Source organism: Harpia harpyja, chromosome 6 (genome assembly GCF_026419915.1).
Source record: "Harpia harpyja isolate bHarHar1 chromosome 6, bHarHar1 primary haplotype, whole genome shotgun sequence".
Taxonomy (NCBI): domain Eukaryota; kingdom Metazoa; phylum Chordata; class Aves; order Accipitriformes; family Accipitridae; genus Harpia; species Harpia harpyja.
In genome coordinates, this window is record NC_068945.1 from 70509423 (window position 1) to 70534891 (window position 25469).

Consider the following 25469-nt stretch of genomic DNA (forward strand, 5'->3'; position numbering starts at 1 on the left):
GTCTCTCTTGTAGTGAGGGGCCCAAAACTGAGGACAGTGTTCGAGGTGCAGCCTCACCAGTGCCGAGTACAGGGGGACGATCACTTCCCTGCTCCTGCTGGCCACACTAATTCTGATACAGGCCAGGATGTCGTTGGCCTTCTTGGCCACCTGGGCACACTGCCGGCTCATGTTCAGCCAGCTGTCGACCAACACCCCCAGGTCTTTTTCTGCTGGGCAGCTTTCCAGCCGCTCTTCCCCAAGCCTGTAATGTTGCATGGGGCTGTTGTGACCAAAGTGCAGGACCCAGAACTTGGCCTTGTTGAACCTCACACAGTTGGCCTCAGCCCATCGATCCAGCCTGTCCAGATCCCTCTGGAGAGCCTTCCTACCCTCGAGCAGATCAACACTCCCTCCCAACTTGGTGTCATCCACTCTCACAGTCCAGCTCTCAGCAAACTCACAATGTTGGAGCTAAAGACAGTTTTTTAATGCATTTCACTCCCCAGGGAAGTTAAAGAGTTCCTCAGATGGAAAGCAAGAACAGTTGGCACCCAAGGGCTACAAGAGAACTGAGAAAGTGAAGCACCACAAGCTCAGAGGGCAACAGGCTCTCAATGACTCCCAGATTTGTCTGGTGCTGTGGAGAATGCTCTGGAGTCAGCGCCCACAGGACCGGGTGGCTCCAGCTGAAGAGACCATGGAGACAACGAGCACCAGGAGTGGCTTTGCATCGTCAGGTGGGATACCACTCTCACACACCCAACCCTCATCAGAGCCAGTGAAGCCTGGGATATCTGCTCGGTGGATGACTAAAATAAGGCTAGCAAGTAGTACTCATGACTAAGTCATTTCATTTGTTAGGAAAGAAAAAGCAGTCTCCTTTTTCCAAACAAGGACCTGGTCACAGTGCCTTTGATGTCTCACAGCCAGATCACAGCAGTCTGTTGTGTCTAAAGGCACATCAAAAAATTATTAAACCAGCCATGAACACTTATTTCAGAAGTTAGAAGAGATGAACCTGAAGTCTGGAAGGTTCTAGAGCAGCCTCCCCACCAGAATAGCAGGAGGAAAGCATCAGCGGTTTTAAAGGTGGAGCATGATCAATTCACAGGTGATTGTAGAGCCACGCAGGGCCAAGGACTCAACTCACTGATCACAGAACTCCTTCTCCAACTCTGTTCTTCCAGTGCTGGGAATGAGAGTAACACTGGAGCTGCAGTCTAGTGAGGAGGCAGCTGTTTGTCACCCCTTTGCTCTAGATCACCATGGGCACAGATAGTTCGACGGTGAAGTTTAAAGCTTTGGCTTAACCTTCCAAGTTATTAATGGCTCTGACACTAACCACCTGCATCTAACCACCAGAACAGCAACCTTCCCGCAGGGCAGGAGGGATCCTACAGCCCACAGCGAACTCTGCATGAGCAGCCTCTCTTAAATGTTTCTGGCTGGATAAAGAAAGTCCAGAGGAAACTAGCTGGCTGATCATCAAACAGAAACTGTAAAACCTTCCACTAACAAAAACTATATTCTCTGTGCAATAACAACCTTATTCACAAGAATCTCCTCTATCTAAACAACCTCCAGCACAACCGAGAACTGCTACAATAATTCAACAAAACCATAACCACCACCAACAGAAATTCAGTTTGCCATTTATTTCACAGAGGTTTAGCTTAGATACTGCAGTAGGGAATGTCAATAAGGAACCACACGAGAGAGGAAAACCTACTGTTGGATGCACATGGTAACAGTTGCTGAAGAACAACTCCTCCTAAGCACAAAGTGCAAAGAAATGAGGTTCCAAAAGCAGCACGTTCATAGTGTTCCTAATTTCTCCCTAGTTTCCAGGCTGGAGATTCAATCCTCCTTGTGCCTCATCTATGAACCATTTCTCCCTGTGACCTTGTGATTTCAGTGCTGGTGACTACTGGTTCTCCCTTTGCTTGGGGCGCTCACATCTCATTTCATTTCTCATTATCAGTAACAAGCAGATCAAGGGCAGACTCTCCTCTGCTTTAGCTATCTTACAAACGAAATAACTGTATTGATTATTGCCTTTTGTCATCCAACAGCTACCAGGACAGTTACAGTATACAGTCAAGATAGACACCCTTAACTTTCACCGTGCTCTTGAAACCAAACTAACTCCTACTGAAAAGCCCTGAGGAAATCTATCACACGACGTAAGGTTCAGTGCATCTCTCGCTCCACCAAATCCAGTATGCGAGACCTTCGCTTAACATCAGTGTTCAGCAGAATCTTTCGCAGGAGTCCATTTGCTTTTAACAAGGAACGCCACCTCCAAATGTAACCCTGAGTGAATGTTCAACAATCCTCAGCTTTCTCTCAAGACAGCAAACCAACAAGCAGCATTTGCTTCGTAACACAGTCACGCTTCAAACAGGGCCATACACAAACCCTTGCATGGCTTACACACACACGATACAGAGGTGCTCACGTTACTCCACCTCGAACTCTTCATCTTCTCTGCAATTCTCAAGATAAAAACTGCCAGATGTTTTGCCATTCTCCTCTCTGACAGTAACTGCTTGCAGCCCCAATCGTCTGAAATCACTGACTTTCACTGCATCGCAGGGATGGCTGTCAAGTGCCCTCACTAACACATCTTAAGATGAGACACCAGCCCTACCACAGCTTCCACACCAGTGACCTCCTGTCCCCAGCCTCCACCTGCCCAGCGCTGCCCTCCCTGCGGAGGTTCCTTCCCACAGCACACTCCTGCCTGTAGACAGCTCCTCTCTCAGACTTGCATCTTCAGACAGGTTTCTCCCTCAGCATCACACTCTCAGAGAGCTTCCTCCATGCAGGGGCTTTCGCCCTTGCACATCTCCCCAAGCGCAGCTTGTCTCATCAGGCAACTACCTCCAGCAATTCTTTGACAACACTCCCCAAATCAGCTCCCACCCTTCCCCAAACAGCTCTTCTGCTCATACCCACCACACGTCCCTGCTTCCTCCAGCTGCCACCTTTCTACCTCCAGGACCCTCCACCCCCCAACACTTCAATTCCTGGGCAGCTCAGTTAGTCCCCACCCAGCCGGTACATCCTTTTCGGGACCCTGATCTGAAGTCCCCCAGGCTGACAAAACAGCTGCCCATGGCCAGGCGTCCTCTCAAACCACACTCTCCCAACGCCTCTCACCGCTGCTGCCCATTTGCAGACACCCTGGCACCCCTGTTAGCTCAAAGCCAAAGTCCAGCACCAGCTCAGTCAGGGACCTTCACTTATTCCAGCTTCTATTTCCCACAAGCTGGGTGTGAGAGAGTTCTTTGCACCAACTGAAGATCACCCCGTTTCCAAAGGAGTCACGAGTCCACCAAACATGACAAAGCACCAGCCGCAGCAGTTCTGCTCAGACTGCTGGTTTCCATTTATCCCCATCACTCTACCTGTCCGCAACCCCAGGGCACCCTATCCAATAACTGTCAATATTCCTATCCTCGCAAAAATTAATCAGCATCTCAAAAGCAGTAAATAACTGCGCACTGCCCATCTACACCGCCTGGAGATCTTTCATAAGCGAGTCACTGAGTGATTCTCTTTTAACTCTTATTAAGCCTTCTCAGCCACACGTTAAGAAAGCCAGCTGAGAGTGCCTCCAGCTCCGAGGAGCCATTGCCCATCCTAGTCCTCCCCATCGTACTTCCCACAACTTGCTTTCTCTCTGGAGATCACATGAAGAAGATATGCAAACAATTACAGGTGAATACGTGAATTAAGGATTCTGTTGCAATTACTAAGGAATGGCAACAGGACCACCTACTTAATGCAAATGCATGAGAAGATACAGAAGGGTGTGACAGAAAACACTGGGTAAGTGGGTGAAGACAAGAGATGGGAAAAGCACTTCTGACCCAAAAGCCCTGTCCATCTGTTGATTCCTTCCAGCCTCCTGGAAACAAACACCTTTACCCCACGACCGCACAAAGGGTAGCTCCACACATCAGACACCCGTCAACTCCAGCTACCCTGCTGCAGAGAGCCTCACCATCTGGCACATGAGCCAAGTCACAGGCACTTCACGTCTATCTCCGCCTCCTTCACTCAGGGGACAAAATTGCCTTGGTGGGGGCAACAGCAGGTCTGCTTGGACTGCCACCTCCAAGGGAGGTTTTCAGCATCCACAGCGCAGGACTTAGAGGTCTAATGTGCTTCTGAAGCAGCAGTTCAGAGCATGGAACAGCAAGCCCTGTCTCCCACTCCCAAGCTCAGATCCACATTACAGCTAACGCAACTAGTCAGATTACCGACTGCTCCAGCCCGCACTGTAAGAGGCATCAGCAAAAAAAGTGGAGGCAGGAAGATGAAAAGAAGATCCTTAAACTTTCTGTGAAAAACTACGGAATTAGCCCGCTTGCAGAGGAAGCCTTTTCTCATCCCTGTCTGCTGGAAGCTGACTTACGACCTACCGCAGGGTTTGTATGTCTTTCAAGAAGTCTGCCCAATATAACGGGCAATGCCATTATCCCTCTAAGCCTCTCATCTCCCTGTGAGCTGTGCATCGCCATGGCTCCTCAGTGCGTGTGGCTGGGAGTTTTGTTTCAGAAGCGCTTCCTTGCCCCGCTCCCCCTCGCCGCTCTCGGCCGGTGGGCTGGCAACCAGGAGCCTTGCGGACAGCCCATGGCAGGGCACGAGGCAGGGGCAGCGCACAGGACACACAGTCAACCCCGGGCTGGGGAGAAGAGGGTTCAGAGAAGCACCCGCTTCTCCCGAGGGTCCCAGCAGAGCTCGGTGCCCACAGCCCTGTACCGCAGGGTGGGACCGAGGACCCAGGGCCCAACTGCATGACCAGAGCCCCAGGGCCATGCTGAAGAGCCACGGCCCCGCACCTGGGGCCTGACCGGGCAGCCCCGGGGCCTGACCAGCACCCGGGGGCCCTACACCCCCAGGGCCTGACTGAGGGACCTGCACCCAGAGCTGGCCTGAGGCCTGCGGCCCCGTGCCCCCAGGGCCTGACCGAGGGACCCCAGGGCTGGAGCTGACCGGGGACCCCACGGCCCTGCTGCCCCGCAGCCGGGCTAGGGCCCTGCAGCTCCACTCACAGACTGGGACCCCGTGGCCACAGACGGGACAACCGGTGCTGCCGGCCCCCACAGCCCGTGGCGGGCGCGGGACCGCCCGGGTCGCAGCCCGGAGCCGGTGGGTGCCACCCCCGGCCCCCCCCCCGCCCCCGACCCACCCGACCCCGCGCCCCGGCCCCCGCCCGCACTCACCCTTGACGGCTTCGCCCCGGTTGAGCTGGATCTCGCCCTCACCCTGCGGCGCGTAGCTCTTCACCACGATGAACTTGCGGCCGGGCACGGCGCTGTACAGCTTCCGCTTGGGCCCGCGCAGCGGGGCGGGCGCGGCGTGCGGCGCGGGCTCGGCGCCGGGGCCGGGGGGCCCCGCCGGGCCGCCGGGGCTGTAAACGAAGACGTAGGTTACGGTGCTGATGCCCGGCAGCTCGCGGCTCGGCCCGCCGCGGCCCGCGGGCTGCGCCATGGCGGGGCGGGCCGGCGCGGCCGCGGGGGGCGCGGGGCTTCAGCGCAGCCCCGGCCGCCGCGGCGCCGCCCGGGCGCGGGCACCGGCTGCGGCTGGGGGGCCGCCGCCCGCCGCCGGCTCCATGGCGCGGCGCCGCCCGCCCCGCGCGGCGCTCCGCTCCCTCCGGCGCCGCGCCGCCGCCGCGCGCACCATGGCCCGGGGCAGGTGCCGCCGCCGGCGGCTCCTCCCCCTGCGGGCGGGGACGGCGCCGGCCGAGCCGCCTCCCGCCCCCGGCCGCCGCCCCCGCCGCCGCCGCCCCGGCCCGCCGCCGCCGCGGGGCCGGGGGCCGCGCACCGAGCCGCCCCCTGGCGGCCGCCGGCGCCGCACTGCCCCGGGCCGGGGGAGCGGGGGGCAGTGCCGGGGGGCGGCTCCGGGGGCGGGTTGGAGGGGCAGTGCCGGGGAGGGGGGGGCAGCTCGGGAAGGGGGGAGTTCCCGAGGGGCAGGGTACGGGAGTGTGCGGGGCGGGGGGGGGGGGGGGGGACACGGCAGTGCCCGGCGAGGCAGTGTGCGGGGGGGGGCAGTGCCGGGGAGGGGGCAGCAGTTCGGGGGCGGGAGGATGCGCGGGGGTGCCCAGCTCCCGGGGCGGGGACGGACGGACACACGCACACGCACACGGAGCCGTGCCCTCTGCAGGGGGGCAGTGCCGGGGGCGGGGGGGTCCCCTCCGCACCCCCCGACCTGCCGGCGCCGCCCCCCGCACACGGCGGGGCTTCGGGGCTGGCCGCAGCCTCGCGGGCAGCGCCCCGGCTCCCGCTCCAGCGGGCGGGTCCCTCCTGCCTCTGCAGCGCCCTGTTTGCAGCCCCCCCCCCCCCAGCTCCGTGCTTGCAGCCCCTTTGCCCCGCAGTGGCAGTCCCCCCCCCCGCGATCTGCACTAGCAGCCCCTGCTGGGTGCGTACATCCTCACCCCACGTCCCCCAGGTCCGTGGGGCCGTGTTTCCGTAGCCCCTACGGGGCTGCCCCCACCCACCCTCCTGCTGCCCCCCGGGGCCCTCGGGAGGGTCAGGGGCACGGCGGTGCAGCAGGGGCTGCTCCCGCAGACCCTCCCGCTGCCGGTGCTGCGGGCAGCGGGGAACGGCTGCTGCGGCAGGAAGGGCCGTCCCGTACGCGCACCCCCAGAAATGGCCGTAACCCAAAGGGGTACACGGCTCCTCGGAAAGCGGGGCGCAGCCAGGAGAGAGGATGGCGTCCCTTGGCCTGGGACGGTCTGAGCTTCCCCCAGCAGCACAGCCGCCGTCTCGGAGCACTGCCGGTGGACGCCCGCCGCACAGAGACCGGCAGAGAGCCGGCAATGGCGACCCAACGCCGAAGCAAACGGCCCGGCACGAGGGGCACGGCTTCCCGCCTTGGCATCAGCGGGTTGCCCAAATCCTCCTGTCAAACTTGCCACCCGCAGGCGCAAAGCTTCAGTAGAAGGCACTGTCACGCCGGGGACGTGCGCCGGGTAACCTGCCAGCCTCAGCCCAGAAGCCTGCTGCTTCACTGCTGCGCTAAGTTATAGCCCATCAAGGGAAAAAACACTTAATAAGAAATAAATAGCTACCCTTTCCTTATAATACTTCTAAATGTCACTCCAGTATCATTTTTAGTCAATGCAGAGATACTAAAGACCAGCTCAGATCTCTAAAAGGCCCCTTTATGTTTTTAGAAACAGTCACGAGAAGCAGGCAGAAAATGTAGCTATTGCAGACAGCTCGCAGAAATATCTGCTCAGCGCAGCGCGCCTCGCCGACACTGCAGCTCTGCACTCTGCCGCCCGCTCACGCTGGCCTGGGGACGCTCAGCCCGCAGGGCCGGGCACTCGCGCTTCGGGCTTTGCACGCGGGTGCGCGTACGCAAGCGGGGCGGCCAGGTTGCCGGTGCAGCATCGCCGCAGCGCTGGGGCCGTGAGCCCCCTCCGGCACCGTTGACTGCCGTGGGGGCCCACACAGACCTGTCAGCAAGCAGGATCCCGCTCCAGCCGTTTCGCCTCTCCAAGCTACTGACTTCAAGCCTACCCTCCCCTTGCTGTGGCACCTATGCTGTTCTCAAACGACCGTGCTGCCGACGTGCAGCGACCCCAGCTACCGAGGAACCCGCAGCTCCACCGCTGATCCTGCACCTTGGCACCCTCCAGCAGGATTGCGGCGGGTTTATGCACCATCGCCCATGCATTTTATCAGCAACAACTTTGCGTCGTCTTTCATGTGATTTTTGAAAATACTGCTGCTGGACCAAGAACCGGTCCTTGCACCAGTGACATGAAGATCGAAAGAGCAGCCCAAAGTCTCCATGGCTCCCCTTGAGCCGTTGCAGTGGGGAAGCACTAATCATGTGGCTTGCAATCCAGTTCGTATCTGCCATATTGATTTTCTAGCACGCTCATTTTTTAATCGTTAAGGAGTTATTAAGTCAGTGTCTCAGAAACCTACATCTATTATATCAGAGGTACATTTATAATAAGTTTCGTAATAATTTCAAAGAATACCACCATTTTTGTTTGGGCTCTTTTGGCAGGCTCAATTTCAATTAAAGGATCTTAATTAGTTTAATCATATTTCATGTTAATGCCCGCTTGATAGAGACCTGTGTCAGTCGTGCAGCTGCTGCAGGTTCAGGCTCTACTCCGGGAACATTTCTACCTATATTCGCAACTGGAAAATGTGAGAAAAACTGCCTGGAATGGGTTTTATGTTTTCTATCAGTCAAGAGCGGAGCATCTCTTGGCATGTTTCCAGGTGAACTGACAATGTGTTTCTTCACCTACTTTATCACCCTGCGCCATAAGGCACCTTGAGGCCTGAAGGAGCAGGTTTCATCCTTCGTAACGCCTACTTAAGCTGTAGCTAATCGCTGCTGGATCCATAACTTATTTCTGAACAGCAGCCAGGATGCCTCGTATATTATGAATAAAACAAACACTACCGCAGCAGTGTTTATTAAGCAACTAAGGAGCTTCTTAATGTCCCCAGTGTATAATCGTGATTTCGCCACGCGCGATGCCCACATCCTCCTCCTCCTTGAGACGCACGGGCAGGATGCGGTGGCCAAGATGCCTGGGCGCCAGAGGAGACCGCTCCCCGGGGGGGGGGGGGCGAAGCAGGGGCAGCTCAAACAAAATGCAGTCACTGCAAAAGAGCAGCAGCCCTTTCTTTTTCTGCACAGAGATCCTGCCCTTGGTGATCACAGGGCTTTTCTCCTTATGGCAGGCGTTTACCTGAAAATCGTCTGTCCGAACTGCACATCAGATTTCACTGCAGCAACCGGAGAACGATGTTGGGTACATCAGCCCAGCGGTAGGTATCGTTCAACTAAAGCACAGTGGAAAGAGGGACATGTCTGGTTTGAATGAGCCTCAAGAGCAGATGGAGGACTCATCCCCCTAATGTCACCTGCTGCCTCTACAGCCAGCAACCTCCTCTGGAAGCCAGCGAGCTGAAATCGGATTTCTTCGGACGCTTCGCCTGGAGCCAGGAGGAGCCCGAGCAGCCTGCATCGGGTGTTCCTCCCGGTCAGGTCCTGCAGAGGGGCTGCTCGCAGTCTGGGTGCTCCGGTTTGGTTCTCCTGCAGATAAACGAGCGCTCAGGAAACACTGCTGTAAGCCTAGGCGTCAGTACAAAAACCTGACGGCATGCCTCTGTATAAAATTTCTGAGGTCTCACGCTTGCTCTGCCTGTTGAAAATAACTATTTGAGATGGATTTGATGTGTGACTCCATGTCTCGTACTTCTTACAGATATTTTAGCCCCTGGGAGCGTCCAGACACGATATTGTCTGGAGACGGTGATGGAGACCTGACCATCTGACAGGGTGCCTCCATCAGAAAGCATGTGGGGTCCCAGTACGGAAGAGCTTACTCACGAGATCAGACACTTAAAATAATCCCCTCAACAAGCCACAGTCATTTCTGAGGGAAGACAGAGTTCCCTTCCACAGGCCGGTGGTAGGTTCAAATCACCACAAGCGAATTAACAGACCGTAACAGTCTCCGCAATTACTTCAAACACATCAAGCAGTCTCAAATACCCAGGACAGTTGCTTTAATTTTTATGTGCTCTCAAGAGGCTGATCAGACGAGAATCACTTTTTGTCAGGTGAGCTCTGGCTGAAGGATTCTTGTTTTAGGTTTCAACAGCCCTCCTCCTCCTCCCTTCTTTGGGGAATTCCTGCCCACCACCGTCCCAGCGGAGCACCCGCAGTGCGAGGTGAAGGCACGCCGGTTTTTGGAGAGCACGGCCGATGATCTGTGGGTGCTGCAGCGCTTGCTGCTGCACAGCGCGGGCCGTGAAGGTAGGACATGGGGATGTGGCAGACCCGAGCCAACGAGACTGTGCCGGAGCTGTGGGAATAACTCAAGCTTTGTCTTACCACATTTCAGCATACATCTGGGAGGCAGTGAACATACTAAGGTGTCTTGCACATCAGCATGAAAGTATCTATTACAGATCCTGATTTTTTTCCCCCTTGAGAGCTGAATATCAGATTTTTTGTTGCTTTAGGACACAGAAAGGTTTTTGCATGGGAGAACTTCCTACTGTTTCAAAACGTGCTATAAACTGAACCCTTCAGGAATGAAATGTGTTTGGCGGCTTCGCAGTTAACCTGTTAACCTTCCCTAGTGACTCTATGACTGTTAAATTGTTCTTGTCTGCAAGGCACCAATCCCAAAAGCATGCTTTTTCTTTTTGTTTTTTAAATGAGTTGTCTCTGGTGCTGGAGTTGCCTTTCACTTCAGCCATAGAAGGAAGGATTTGTAAACTACTCCTCTTGCTCTGACAACATTTATGTGCTCTCACACATACAGTTCTGCAGCCACGGAGTACCTGGAGACATCTGTACCCAATGCTTGGTGGGAAGAAGCGCACAATGCATGCCCTGCCACAGGTCTTTCAGCTTTGTCCAGTAGTGAGAGCTGTAGTCATCTCCTTTGTGAGTTGCACTCTTCGGTGTTTAGGTAAGAGAGATTTTACCATCACACAAGCAGTATTATAAAGTCCACCAGGTCCTTATAACGTGGTACCATTAGACAGAATTTGACTGACAACCAAACACTGCTTCTTGATTATGGCACTTACTATGTGTCCTTCGGAAGAAATGCTTTTGCTTTTGGAGTTTCAAATTGTTACTACAAGCGTGGCTGACAGATACATAAATAGACTGGGTTTGATGGAAACGATTTCAGCTCCAGCAAGAAAATAGCAGCTTCGTCACTTCTAAAACTATCCCAGATTCACAGAATCTAACAGAATGGTTGAGGCTGGCAGGGACCTCTGGAGGTCATCCCGTCCAACCCCCTGCTCAAGCAGGGCCACCCAGAGCCAGCTGCCCAGAACCATGTCCAGATGGTTTTTGAACGTTTCCAAGGAGAGAGACTCCACAACCTCTCTGGGCAACCTGTGCCAGTGCTCAGTCACCCTCACAGTGGGAAAAGTGTTTCCTGATGTTCAGAGGGAACCTCCTGTGTTTCAGTTTGTGCCTGTTGGCTCTGGTCCTGTCACTGGGCACCACTGAAAAGAGCCTGGCTCCGTCTTCTTTACACTCTTCCTTCAGGTATTTATACTCATTGATGAGATCACCCCTGAGCCTTCTCTTCTCTAGGCTAAAGAGTCCCAGCTCTCTCAGCCTTTCCTCACAGGAGAGATGCTCCAGTCCCTTCATCATCTTCGTGGCCCTTCGCTGGACTCTCTCCAGTATGTCCATGTCTCTCCTGTACTCAGGAGCCTAGAACTGGACACAGCACTCCAGCTGTGGCCTCACCAGTGCTGAGCAGAGGGAAGAGATCACCCCCCTCAACCTGCTGGAGATGCTTTGCCTAACACAGCCCAGGATACCATTCGCCACCTTTGTGGCCAGGGCATGTTGCTGGCTCCTGTTCAACTTGGTGTCAGCCAAGACACCCAGGGCCGCCTCTGCAAAGCTGTTTTCCAGCTGGGTGCCCCCCAGCATATATTTGGGGTAATGGGAATTTCCCTTGGCTGTCAATTAGCTATTTTGGGAGTGACCTTGAATTCAGAAATGCGAGAAATCTTCAGAGACGCTCTGCCTGCGGTATCACCTGGGGCAGACCTGATACAATGACCAAAAGACACGGGTTCTGTCCAAAATTCAGGAGGCAGTTTCTGACATTGAGAGCTTTATGCCTCACCGCTGGGGCTCCTGCCAGCCACAGAAGCAGAGCAGGATGCCCACCCTCTCCCCCCACGTGCCCTCCAAGCTGGATAACGAGGCAGACCTGGGCTGATATTCTGGGGCTGACTGCTAGGGCTCTTGCACAAAACGATTTTATTCCTTTCTGTTCCTAGAGCACGGCTCATTTAACTTGCTGTTCAGTCTGCTGAGAAACTTCTGGTCTCAGATCATCTCTGCACTACTAAATGAGAATAGCACAGTCACCTGCTAACGAGAGCCAATTAGTGGCAGATTCACGCTGTTCGGGAAAAGGGAGGCAATGGGATAAAGGGAGTCACTTGCCTTCCTTGCTCCTCCTCAGACAGCCACCAGACCAGCACTCCAGCTAATTAGCACGGGGGCCTGAGCAACGACGTAAAGCAGGAGCCACGGAGCCCTTGGTCAGATTGTGGCATCCGCCGGGAGCAGCGGCAGCTTGGCGGGGCTTCTCCTCCCACCGCAGCGCAGCGAGGACGGAGCACAGCGCTGCAGCTGCACCGCGCGGGGGAAACGCAGCGCAGGACGACGTCAGCCACGCGGCCAGCGACCAAACATGAAAATCCTCAGAAGAGGAGCACGCGGCCAAACAGCACCAGCAGTCGTGACCTACAAGATGCTTCAGAAACCTGGCGTGAGAGTCTGCCACCAAGGACACACTGATAATGGCTGCGAGAGCTGGCCAAAGTGGCGGCTGGGAGAGGTCCTGCAGGCACCCTCCTCTCCGGGCAGGGACCTACACCTTACTGCAATGATTCGTCTGGAAGTTGAACTACCTCCCCTGAAGAATAGACACCTCCGCCTGGCTGTGGCTACAGCCTTACAAATGCATCTGGAGAAGATGGAGCGGAACTGGAAACCCGAGAGAGACAATTAATTAAAAGTTTTGTCTCCCGTTATATAATCACAGATACTGATTCACTCTTTAAAGCACTCTGTGTGCATCCCAGCCAGCGAGACATCCCCAGTGGTTGTTAAATTTGTGCCTCTCCACCCTGACAGCTGAAAGTGTTTTATATCACTGGGTAGCTCCATCAGATCTTAAGAAGTCCTACCGAAAAGACAAAATACAGTTTTATCAGTTGATAAAGAGGTTAACAGGATTTCTGAAAATTATGCCTCTAATCCTGCCTCTCATGCAAGATCACAGTCCTTAGGAATTTGGACAACCTGTCTGATAAGCCTAGCAAATGCAGGCACAGGCAACTACCGTGAATTAACATGCACCTCACTCTCTGGCAGATACTCTTCACAAAGGTGAGAGAAAGCCTAGTTCTGCTAAAGGCGCATGACAAGTTTATGGTAGATAGTAACTGAGGGGAGCTGCAAGGGGATTACCAAACCCCACACCTCACTGGGGGATGGAGGCAAAGGTCCAGATGGGTCCTCGCAAGCTGCTGCTGATCAAGACAAGCTATTTCAAAAATTTTGCTCTATGAAAAAAAAGAAAAAGAAGAATCATTTCAGCAGTATCTCCTGGTCAGCGTTACCCAGGAATGACAGGAGATGATTCACCAGACCCTCCCTACTTTAGGCACCATGAACCTTCCAATCCCAGAAGGTCTGTGGCTTTGCAGCTCCTAGAGGTGGAGGAACCCATGCCATGCAGAAGGCAGGAGCTACTTTGTGAAGAAGGAAATAATTTGCCAAGCCTATGGCTATGAAACCTTTAACATTTTGGTTCCTAAGTCCTTATGTGCATCTCAGTCAAAACCCAGTGCCCTACACATGGCATTCAGCATCTGCTCTGTGCAACTGGTTTTAGGGTACACATTCCGTTCCTCATAAACAAACGTTCACATCACCACCTCCCCGTACATGGCCAGACACTGAGCAGACCTAGAGGTCTAGAAGGACCTTTTCTAGAAGGTCCTCCCCAGGTGCCCAGGCAGCTCCACAGAGCACCATGACAAAGACTCAAAGACTGAGATAGATCTGGTTACTGCAGCACAACTGGTAAACAATTTCTGACTCTGCAAACCAAAGCTTGACACCTCCTGCCTTCACTAAAATTACCTTGGGAAAACCATTTAGATGGTACAGGCATCTGGAGCAAGAACCACAAGGAGAGTGAGTTGAGACTTTGAGACTGTAGTCCGAAATGTTGGTCCTGAAAATTATTCAGCTACTACCACATCTTCAGAGACCGAAACCTGCAGCGTTTCTCCAGCATCATCAGTAACATCCCCAGACTCCTGAAGTGCTGCTCAGGATATCTCAGCCTTGACCATGTGCACAGCACCTGAGCTGCTCCGGTGTCATCAGCTACTGCTCCTTCCCCTGACTTGCTAGCACATCCAAACCCTTAGCGAGCCCTGACAATTCCCACCAAACACAACAGACATGATAGGAGTTGCACACTGTGCTTTTTACCAAAAGTTTATTAAACCATCCAATTTCTCCACCAAAGCCACTGACCTACTGGATAAAAGGGGGGGACATGGCACCCCCATCCTCTTACCCTCCTTACCAGTAAGGACCAGCACATCAGCCTAGGAAGGGGCCAGGGCCCAGACTGCCAGGTCATGGGAGGAGTAACCAGTTTGCAGCAAGGCAGTTGCAGGGAGGCTGAAGTAATTAGGATGCTCCCTCTTGCAGTGGTGTAGTGCAGCCCTCTGCTCCCACCTTCACAGACTCTCACCACCTCATGCACTGCGTAAGGAGCCTGGACACCTCAGTGGGCAACTAGATCCCACATGTTTTGCCATGCACGTCAAATTTGGTACCACGGTGCTGGTTGTTGCAGTGCCTACATACTTCTGTATTGCTACCTCTTTGAACACGCCATACATTATGGATGTAATGAACAGGCTGCACACAGCGAGCTTTTCCAAACCCATCCCAGTGCATTAAGAACACCAGGATAAGCGTGTGCACGCACCAGCAAAGATCTACAGATTTACAATTCAGCAATGCAGAGGACTTCTTTCGCAGATTCTTTATTTGCTTAACTCATTACCATTTTTATTCTTTTATTAAGCAGAAGCCTGCAGCTAACTCCTTGAATTACATTAGCTTTTCCTCCCTTAGGAAAATGATGGCAACTCTTGGCCAACTCACCCAAGAACAGCCTTCTTGGCCCACTTAGAAGTTCTCCTTTGTGCGTTTACCAGATTCTTCAACCTAAGGCACCCTTCTTGCACACCCTTCGGCCAGAGGCACGTAGCTCACTACACCTCTGAGAAACCAACAAAGATGATCCTGAAACTGCCTTTGTCAAGCTAAATATCCCAACTCTTGTAGGTTTGTTTCAAGAATCAGCACAAAGATACCAGTATTTCTATTCCAAACACGACCATCCTTACTCTGAGCTCTGTTAGGCTGATGCCATGGCTTGCCTGGACTAATGCCCATAGATCATTACCCTCTTTGTCCTTGGGGATGGAAATCCAGAGTTTCCTAATGGATCCCTCCCTCACAGATCCTGTGGACTCTAGCAGTCATTTTCTGTCTTTGTGACGGTAGCTGTAAGTTACTTTCCAACTCTCAATGGTGAATTTAAATAATTTGACCAAATGATATTCACTCATTCTGCCCACATACTTCCTTAATCACAGGAACAGTGGCTGGGAGACAGCCACGGTTGCGTCCAGAAGTTACTGGAACTGCTTGGAACTGTTAAAGGATTAAAATAAGGCCAAAGAACGGGGACTTGCACAGAAGCATATCCCACACTGCCAAAATGCAGTTTAGAATATCCCCAGAGGGAGGAAAGGCAGCTGTCACTCGGTGCCGCGTGCAAGGTCAGGCACACAGCAACCACACCACCTCTGGACCCAAACTTCAGAAGAAGCCCTTGCTGTGAGAGGACATGGGACGCACCTCGGATGCAGAGAAGACAGCAACTTTGCACGAAATTCCCACTGCATTGGCAGAGCGTGCAGAGTATTGTCTCTTGGCTGGTCTGTACCACTCATTTTCCTCTCCTTATACTGCTGAGAGAGGAGCCGCTGCCATTACTGCGGCACCAGGAGAGCAGGAGGTGCTGGAGGGAGCATCTGCGGCAGCGAGTGGGGCTGTGGCACCAGCGAAGACAGCAGAGGTACCAAGCTGAGCAGTGCCTGGCTGAGTGCACCCCTGAAACATCCCAGCCCCTGACAGCAAAGTCCCTTCTCAGGCATTGGCTCTGTTTAGAAAAGAGCAGCTTTGAAACTTGGACCGTAAAGCACTTTGCCAAGAAAGCTGGGGCCAAACCCTCTTGGTTTTGAAATGTGAAAACCAGCTCCAGCCTGGGACATGGCCTCCAGAGGACCTCCAGGGTGGCTGCGGCCATCTCCTTGTGGTTTGCACGTCACTTGGATCCAGATCTTCCGTTAGTAATTGCTCTTTTATTAAAACTGCCATTGCCCGAAGACTGATCAAAGACAGCTGCTGAGCTGTGTGGCACAAAGGAAGAGATTTCTTCTCAAAGGACTGGCAGTTTGGGAATACCAATGTTTTCTCTTCTGTAACATTGTAAGACACTCAGTCCTGAAGAATTTTTTACCTGAATTCATGGTGCTATGGATGTTTCTCCACGACACGCTGCACCTCCAGCGAGGAGGGCTGGATCTGCTGGAGATGCAGCCCAAGCCAGCAGGGGTGATGAGAAGGCACCATGAGCATGCCAGGCCCACTGAGACCATGTCTGCAGCTGCCAGCATGCATCTCCAGAAAGATGAGAGACCTGGAAACAACCATGGCCCTGCTTGATGTATGGAAATAATTTTTGTTTTCTTTTTCCTTGTTTTATTTTCCATATTACTGTTTGGATAAAGCAAAATAAGGAATAACATAGAGGAGATGTACTCCTCAGCTGGACATGAATAAAACTTTCTGTCTGTTTGAGCCCCAAAGCACGAATTCAGGCATTTTGCCCTATGCCGTGTTGAAAATAGATCTGTTTTCAGACACCCCCAGACCAGAGGGAGCCAGTTTGTCACTGATGTCCTGGAGACCACTCATGCACCTCACCCCATACCCAGTCACTGCCTCTGTCTGAGAGACAGAGCAACAGGGTGAAGGTCGCGATAAATATCCCAGCCCCTGGAGCCACAGGTCCTCGGCACTCAGCAGTTAAATCAGCCCTTCTTCTTTGTTCCCAGACATGCAAACACAGATGCCTCCTTGTACATAAGATTTGGGACTGGTGTGTCCAAGCAAAGCAAAGCCCCGCTCTCGGGGCTGCGGCTCAGGTCAGCAGCTTATTTCATTGCCGTGGCTGCAGGGTGCCGGGGCAAAGGGGGTCCTTCCCCACAGCAGCAGCTCCCTCCGTGGGGACCAGCTCCCAAGCACAGCCCAGCCGCACCGGCGCTGCCCTGGGAGGGTCCGCTCGGGAAGGGGCCCTCTGGCACTGGCAGACTCTCGGTAGCCGGTGCTGCGGGGACTCACGTGTGTGACACGGCCGAGGACAGTCACTGCTGAGGAAGAGTATTCATAACTGAAATTTCTCTGGAACTCAAATTAATTTTCAATTTTGTTCCCTGGGAAGGAAGGATATGTCTGTGTCAGATGCCAAATCAAGGGGATTCTTTGTGTAGGAAGTGTAATTGATTCCCATTTACTCCACATCTGTATTTCTTAAAAACAGGAGCATGCATGAGTCATATGCCTGGGCAGAGCGGCTTGTTGTGACGCCTCTAGCAGACAAGACACCTGGGAAGGGGCATATTGTCTACCTCATCACCAGAAATATTTTGCCACCACCAAGTCTGATTCAGGATCCAAGCAGTGACACAGTTTTTGCAGATGTGGTGGCATCAGGCAGGAGGCATCCAGAGCTCACTGGAGCAGCGGGGTGACCTTCACACGGGACCTGACTTCAGCCCCAGCGTTCGCCTGGTGCTCCAACCATTGTCAGGATCAGAAGCTTCAGCTTCTGGCAAAATGATGCAAAGACAAGGCTTGCCAACAAAAAATGGCTGCAGCAGGTGGAAATGGGACCCAATGGCACTGGAAATGGACTCACTGGACCCACTGGGGTGTCCCTCATCTCTCGGTGCTCAGAGCGGGAGTGCAGAAAACAACACTCAGGTTTCCACCACTAACCCTGACCAGCTGAGATCTACCAAAGGTACTGACAAGAAGCATCGGAGAGGGATCACCATGAACAGGTCCCCTGTAGGACAGCGGGTGGTGTGGCCCATTTCTTACTGGCCCTGCTCAGCAAACACCCAGCTGAACAGCAGAAGTACTCGAGGTGTCAGCACAGACTGTATAACACATTTCACCCCCAGGATAATGCAGCAGCACGACTTGGGACTGCAAGTATGCAAGTGTCACCCCAGAAAAAACAGGGGAATGACTGCTTGGGAATACGTAGCAAACACAGCAACGACCCCTTTCATTTAAAATGACACAGCTTGGATCTAGGACAACAAACCTGCAGGATAAACTATACGATCAAGTCCCCAAAGGGTAGCTTTTTCACTCTGCAATGGTTCTTCTGTCTACAAAAAATTGTGATCCTTTTACTAATAACTTCTCATACTTGTAGAAAATCTTTTTCCTTGATATTAAATCTCTCTATACATCAGTCTAGGGGAATAATAAAGCCAGATCTGCTTTATTTCATGTTATCGATGCTCTAATTCTACTCAGTTAGACCAACTTTGCATAAAGCATGCAGTGCACGTGACCATATCTAGCTCTTGCACAGCAAAGAGCAGGTATGGCACATTCAAAGCACTTACTTGAGCCTGACTCTACCACGCTGAAGTAATTTCACCATCCTTACAGGGGCTGCTCCTTTGAATGGAAACTACTCTCTAGGTAGGCCTGCGGGTTTGTCCCATAACCTTAAAATATTCCACTAAAGCCTGGAAGATGACCTAAGCCAGGTATCCCCAAACAGTGGTAGAGGGATTCTGAAGCCACCTCCATGCAGCATAACACCGAGGACGGGGTGGGGGTGATAGGAGCCGCCGCCACCAGCCCTGCCGTGCTGCTGGGGGCCGTGCTGGGCAGTACCGGCACCAGCGGGACCATCTGGGACCCCTGGAACGGCCAACTGCTGCGAGGCTGAGATCGATCGCATCTCACAGTCCTTCTGGCAGAGCACGCTGACAGTGCCCAGGAAATATATTACTTATAAATTGTACACTTGTTAAAATGGCAGTGAAAATAGTTCCAGCAAGCTAAAATCAAGCCTTCAGCATTGCAGTTACTACATTTTGTCAATGGCCCGAAGCTCCGTGGGACAGCTGTTAGCACGCTTGAGACGACTCGTGAGCATGCTCAGGAGAGAAGGATGGGATGTTTCAAGAAGCCAAGGTACAAGGTCCCACTTGGTGAAGGCGCTGGAACATGAGACACTGGCTGAGAGTTAAATGGCAGAATAAAGACTGTCTCAGACTTTTCCCCCCTTGGAGGACTCCAGACTTGCAGCTTGAGAAGCAGCACACAGCAGCAAGGTGGGAGACCAAGTTCTCTCCTACGAGGCAGATGTCACAGACCAGACACACTCAGGTCAGTTTTAGAGGACATCTCAAAGGCACAAACCAAGAAAAGATGGAAGAACATATTCAGGGAAGACCGAAACTGAATTCTTAATGGGTTTGCCTTGGCAGAAGGTATCAAAAGATCTAGCAGCCACCACTTCAGCATGTGAGGATTCACAAAACTGATAACACACTTCAGAAAGCCACATCCATGATAGCCCTTGGTGGATGCATGATCCTTTCCTTTCCTTCATCTCCATGACCTTCTCCTGCATGGCTCCATCTGTAACCGAGAGCGGGTGCCTCATCCCAGGTACGTGTCCCCTCTTTGCCTGGGAGATGTGCCAGGCGCTTAGCTGGTGCCCACAAAGATGAAGGCAGCCAAGGAGGAGCGGGGCTGTTGCTACAGCTCTGCTTGAGCAGTGCCGTAACTATAGCAAGGCACATTCCTCCGGACAGGGGTTAGACTCACAACTCTCAGAAAAAGTGTGTTTGGGCTAACGTGCCAATCCACTTCCCAGACACGTACGTGATTTCTGTGAATGACTTGCGCCGTTTTCCTCTGCTTTTGGAGCAGCAAGAGGAGGTGCTCTCTGCAGGCGTACCCTGACTCTCCTGCGCCCGGACAGCCAGGGAGGTCCCGGCAAGATTGTGGAGGGTGCAACAGACTCCGTCCACCTGGCAGAGCAGCCCTGCCCTGGCCCTCAAGGCCCCCAGCCACGCTGACGGACACGCCGGCGGCTGCGCAGCTCCTGCAAGGGACCCACGGGGCTCCCAGGCACCCGCTACCACGCAGTGTCCCGAGTCGCGCTCTGTAGCTCGTTTCGATGTCAGGTCCCCAGTCAGGGGTTGCGACCGTTAGGAGCCAGGTATTGTGCACAAATTGAAGACAATTACATCTCTCAAAGTAACTATGGAAAACGTTATATGTGAACAACAGAGCAAGTAATTCTCGTACTGTGTCTCTCTCACAGAGTCCTAACACCACCTCACCCTCAGGAGTCACCCCATCAGCAGTGGGTGGCAAACGACTCCACAGAGGGGCAAAGCACGCAAGGACGACAATTCCCACAGCCGAGTGGATCTTATGGCATCCGTAGCTTCAGATGGAGAGGCTGCCTTTTCAAAATAAAACTGATTGCACCTTGAGGTTTCACATTTGCGGGAGGAGAGATGGTGGCGCAGAACAACTCCACGAGCACAAACACCACCAGCGGGACCCCACAGCACAAACAAAACAGGCAAGAGCTGTGCCCTGGCCCTGAAGCCACGCAGCAGACACTGGCTCACATCCACACATCTCCCCTCACCGCAGAGCGACCGGGTGCAGCCGGTCCCCAGCCCCATCACCCCACACAGCGCTGGCCCTGCCTGGGAACACGACCACAGCCACGCCGGTCAGACTGTGCTCTGACCCTGCTTTATTTACTAAAATAATCATAGCTGTTTCCAACTCAGCAACAGCCAAAGAACACTCCAAGGGTTTTATCTGCGTAGAATTACAGTAAGTGTAAATATGAACTGCGGTGCACCAGGCCGTGAGCACTTGCTCCCCACGCAGACGGGCTGTCAGGAGCCCTGTGCAGCTCCCGAGGAGGAGCATCCTCACCGGGTGCAAACTGGCTTCTGTGCTGCAAAGTCACTCCTCAGCTTGTTTAGCACTAACTTCATCTTGCAGACGAGCCACTTGATTAGAGCTGTTGAAGTCAGACAGGGTGAGTTTATTATGGAGCACTGCACGACTGCTCTTAATATCTCCGAGTCTGGAAAGTCTAACCCTAAAACTTATACCATAAGGATGACTGACGACAAGCTGTGCACATGATTTGGGGCTTTGCATGGAGGTGTGAAAGGCACAGGATATGAGCATGCAAGTTTGCAAAAGCAAAGACAACACGACAGCTGAAAAAAGTGAACCCCTGCAGAGATCTAAGATGCTGAGTAAGCAGTTAAGGCCCATCACTGAATCCCAGTAAGCAGATCTGGCTAACGTGGAGGCCCAGACACGGCTACAGAGTGAGGAGAGAAGAGCTGAAGTCCCACTGCATGGAGCTGTCTCCCCTCTGACTTCAGACTTGGTGCTGCTGAAGAGAGGGGCGTGTCACGGTAGAAAAGAATAAAGCTCAAGAAGGGGTGTCCTGGTTTCGGCTAAGAGAGAATTAACTTTCTTTCTAGTAGTTGGTATAGCATTATGCTTTGGATTTAGTATGAGAGCAATGTTGATAACACACTGATGTTTTCAGTTGTTGCTAAGTAGTGTTTAGACTAAGTCAAGGATTTCTCAGCTTCTCATGCCCAGCCAGCAAGAAGGCTGGAGGGGCACAAGAAGTTGGGAGGGGACACAGCCAGGACAGCTGACCCAAACTGGCCAAAGGGGTATTCCTTACCATGTGACGTCATGCCCAGTATATAAACTGGGGGGAGTTGGCCTGCAGGGGAGATCGCTGCTCAGGAACTAACCGGGCATCGGTTGGTGAGTGGTGACCAATTGCATTGTGCATCACTTGTTTTGTATATTCCAATCCTTTTATTATTACTATTGTCATTTTATTACTGTTGTTATTATCATTATTAGTTTCTTCCTTTCTGTTCTATTAAACTGTTCTTATCTCAACCCATGAGTTTTACCATTTTCCTTCTGATTCTCTCCCCCATCCCACTGGCGGGGGGGAGGCAGCAGTGAGTGAGCAGCTGCGTGGTACTTAGTTACCAGCTCGGGTTAAAGCACAACAAGGGGGAAATGCTGCCAGATAAGGCAAATTACAGAGCAGTCGATCTGGTTATCAAGCAGAGAGATGACCAGGTCTGTGAAACACTAGTAGACTGCCTGCTGACTAACATCCCACCTGGTAAGATTGCAGACCTCATGGGATGTCTGGACACGCCGGGGAGGGTCCTGTGTTTGAGGGCCCTGGGTCTGTGAAATGGGGAGGGATGGGAGAGAGCAGCTGGAGGCAACTTTCAGGGAGTTGAAGATCAAGACCTGCCTGTTAATGTTTTCTGAAATACCCTCAGTGACATGCAGAAGCCATACAGAGAAGCAAGGAGGTAAAATCCCACTGCATGACTAAGAAAATGGTGTAAAAAAGAGGAAGGACGAGTACCGATTAGGAACTGGGGAAAAGTCTGAAAATAGGATACCCGTGCAGGAGAGGCATACTACTTCTAAACCATGGTGGAAGCAAGCTGCTGGGATTTAACATTAACAAGGTTATAGGAGAGCTTTTTAGCTAAAGGCATAGGAAAGCTGGCATATGCAGAAAAGCACCTGCTTTGGGATGACTCATGCTGTAGGGGTGAAGCCATAAAAAGATAGGACAGAGCTGGCAAAAGTCAGATATAAAACCGTGAAGAGCAGTTGCACAAACAGAATGAAAAAACAGAAACCCCAAACTAATGCCTATGTTCCTCTGTACAGGAGCTGGAAGTCTAAGAAATAAGACAGGAGAACCAGAATGCCTAGTTTTAATAAAAATATTGATACAATAGATGCACTGGAAACTCCGTGGAGGAAAGACACAGTAGGAAAGCGTAACACAAAGTATTTGGGAAAGGCAGAGTGGGCACTGACAGGGGAGGAGGTGTGGCATTGCAAAAATGGCTTAGAGCTACATCAGATTAACAAGTTAACTGTGCCAACAAAGGTGGTAGATTCGCCCTGGGTTGATGCTCCAGCAGGAGACGTACGTGGTTAGGACTACGCTCCAGGCCACCCAGGTGGCATGGTGATACTGAGTGTAATCTGCCAGAGACCAGAGAGGTCAGCGAACGCCAGGGGAACAAAATACACCAGTTAATTCTGCACGAACTGAGCAAACACCATGTCGGGGCACAACAGCAAAATTAAACTTTTAGGCATAGCCAGTGGAGCAGCCAGGCAGGGAATTGACCGCAGGAAAATGCATTCCTGACCTTGCACTGACCAGTGAGCATGCTGTAGCTCATAATCTTATTAATTAAGAGTCATTATTTAACAGTGACCCCAATATAGCTAGGTTCGTAATCTTGCCAAAGCAATGGAAGCCAATAAATCAACTGCCATTACGCTCAGTTTGAAACACAGGGACTTCAAAATTCATAAAAATTGATTTTGGTAATAAGAAACTAAAAAGGACCATTAAAAGTAAAGCCTTTGCTGGTGTCCTGGAGACTATTTCAAGACAGCTTATTGGAAGCTCAGACATATACTACCTGTCAAGGACTTCGGAAAGACCTAAACGAAGCCAGCAAGACTAAAGAATAGCTGACTAAGTAAGGTTATACGAAGTAAGGAATGCCAGTCAAAAAGATGAAGTTGTATTTAAATGAGAAAAAACAGAACAGATCATGCATTATTTTGTTAAATGGGGGGAAAAGGAAAAAAAAAGATGAAAATGGAATTGGAAGAATAACATGCAGAAAGCCTAAAAACTAGTAAGTCATTTTTCAGAAACATCGAGAACAGAAAGCCTGTCAGGGACTTAAAAGACCAATAGATAACCAAGGTATAAAAGAAGTGCTCAGAGAGAATAAAGCCATAGTAGAAAAACAAAATGAAAATTGCCATCTATATTTTCAGGAGATTGGACAGAAACTGGTGACAACCCCACGCTGGATCTCTTCCTGACTGATGGCATATCAGAGACTCTGCCTCAGCCCTGATAGGAGTCAACAGAATCACAAATCAGCAAAGACGCAGCAAGAAATCATCAGGAACTCAGGTTTGAAACAGCTCAACTACTAATGGTGGTGAGTAACCTGCTCTTCAAATCCACTTTCAGCACCAGAACATGGCAAATGGGCCAGCAATCTTTTGAAAAGTATCTAGGGGAGAAATGGCACACCATTAAACCTGCTACCTCTGCTGGCCAAATTGAGAGGCTATTGAAAGATGAAGACTACTGTACAGGTGGACAAACAGGAATTACTGGGAAGAGTCAACCGGTCCTTGTGAATCTCTGCAGTTCTGGTCTCTTGCCTCCAAAAGGGTGTTGCAGATCTGGAAGAGGCCAAGGAAATGTGACTGGGATGAGCAAAGGTCTAGGATGGCTTCTGCACAAGGAGCAATCCGATCTAGTTGAAGATGTCCCTGCTCATTGCAGGGGGGTTGGACTAGATGACCTTTAAATGTCCCTTCCAACACAAACCATTCTGTCATTCTATGATTCATAACCAAAGCATCCTCAGCCTAGGAGGAGAAAACTGGGGGGGGGGGGGGGGGCATGGCAGAGACCTCTGAAACCAGGGGTGGGACTGAGAAGATCGATAGGGATCTGCTGTTCACAGGCTCTCCCAGTGCAGGAACTGGACGGTGTAAAACAAAGCAGGGAGAACGTCAGTCCACACTAGAGAAAAGGAGGTACTTACATACGGGTAAGGAAGCTGTAAAATTCTCCCCTGCCTGCTGTTGTGGAAAGGAAAGTTTACATGAGCTTAAAAAGCCACAGAACAAACTCAAGGCAGAAACCTCTTCACTGAGAGCCATTAAGTACAAAAGATACCAAGTCTAACTCGGGGAGGACTCAGAAGATAACACCTGACTCAAAGTGCTCCTACTGGAAGGACTCTCCTTGCAGCTCCGACGGTCACTTTTTACTTTCCAGATCCACATTGACGTATGGAAAAATTATACCAACTTGTACCTGTATCAATATTGTCTGTCATTTCTGTTAATTTTGGCCTTTCCTGATGCTTAATCCCATCTATGTCTCCAATTCCGTAGGATAAACAAGCATATTTTCCAGTGCCTTTGTATTAGTTAACCCTGTGGCAGGGACGGGGAGTTTAACACAAGAAGGAAACACCGTTTTGCTCAGCTAAGGGACTGTGTCACAGGATGTTATGAATGCCAATAGCAGAGAGGACTTCAAAAAGGGATTAGACAAGTTCACGAAGGACAATCCACCACTGGTTAATGAAAATGATAATCCATAGGCAGCCTCTGTTTCAGGGAGCCCACTGACTGCTGCTCACCAGTTATGGGCAAATACGTCGCTGGAGTCACTCCTGGGCATTTGGTCTGTCTTGTGACTTTCCCCTGCGTATGCACTACCCACTGTCACTGGGGACAGGGTCCGGGCACAAGGAGGCCTGGTCCCAGGATGGTCACCCCTGTGTCTCGTAGCCCTACCGGCAGCCCTCCTCTGCTCTAGCTTCTGTTCATCTTTTTCTGAGCATTTGTAATGATGAACAGTGCATAGTATTTTAAATAAGGCCTTACGGGATGTTGTACAACCATGTTAGTGCTTGCCTTCACGTCACAACAGACACTGGCCGTCATCTCATTAATATTCCCAAACATTTTTCTCTATTGTTTCTAACAGATAAAGCAACTATGAACTCATAGCAAAAATTTTTGTTGTTATCTTTTAAATACAGGTTCCTTACTGTTTTCTATTATTTCTGGTT

The 25469-nt window shown here is 51.9% G+C and overlaps 1 protein-coding gene across 1 annotated transcript in view; it reads right to left on the reverse strand.

Annotated features, from left to right (window-relative positions):
• The window catches only part of SHANK3 (SH3 and multiple ankyrin repeat domains 3), a 363156-nt gene that overhangs the window by 191431 nt on the left and 146256 nt on the right, over positions 1-25469 (reverse strand). Inside the window, 1 exon segment of the mRNA XM_052788728.1 lies at positions 5217-5404. Coding sequence (XP_052644688.1) covers positions 5217-5404 — 188 coding nt within the window.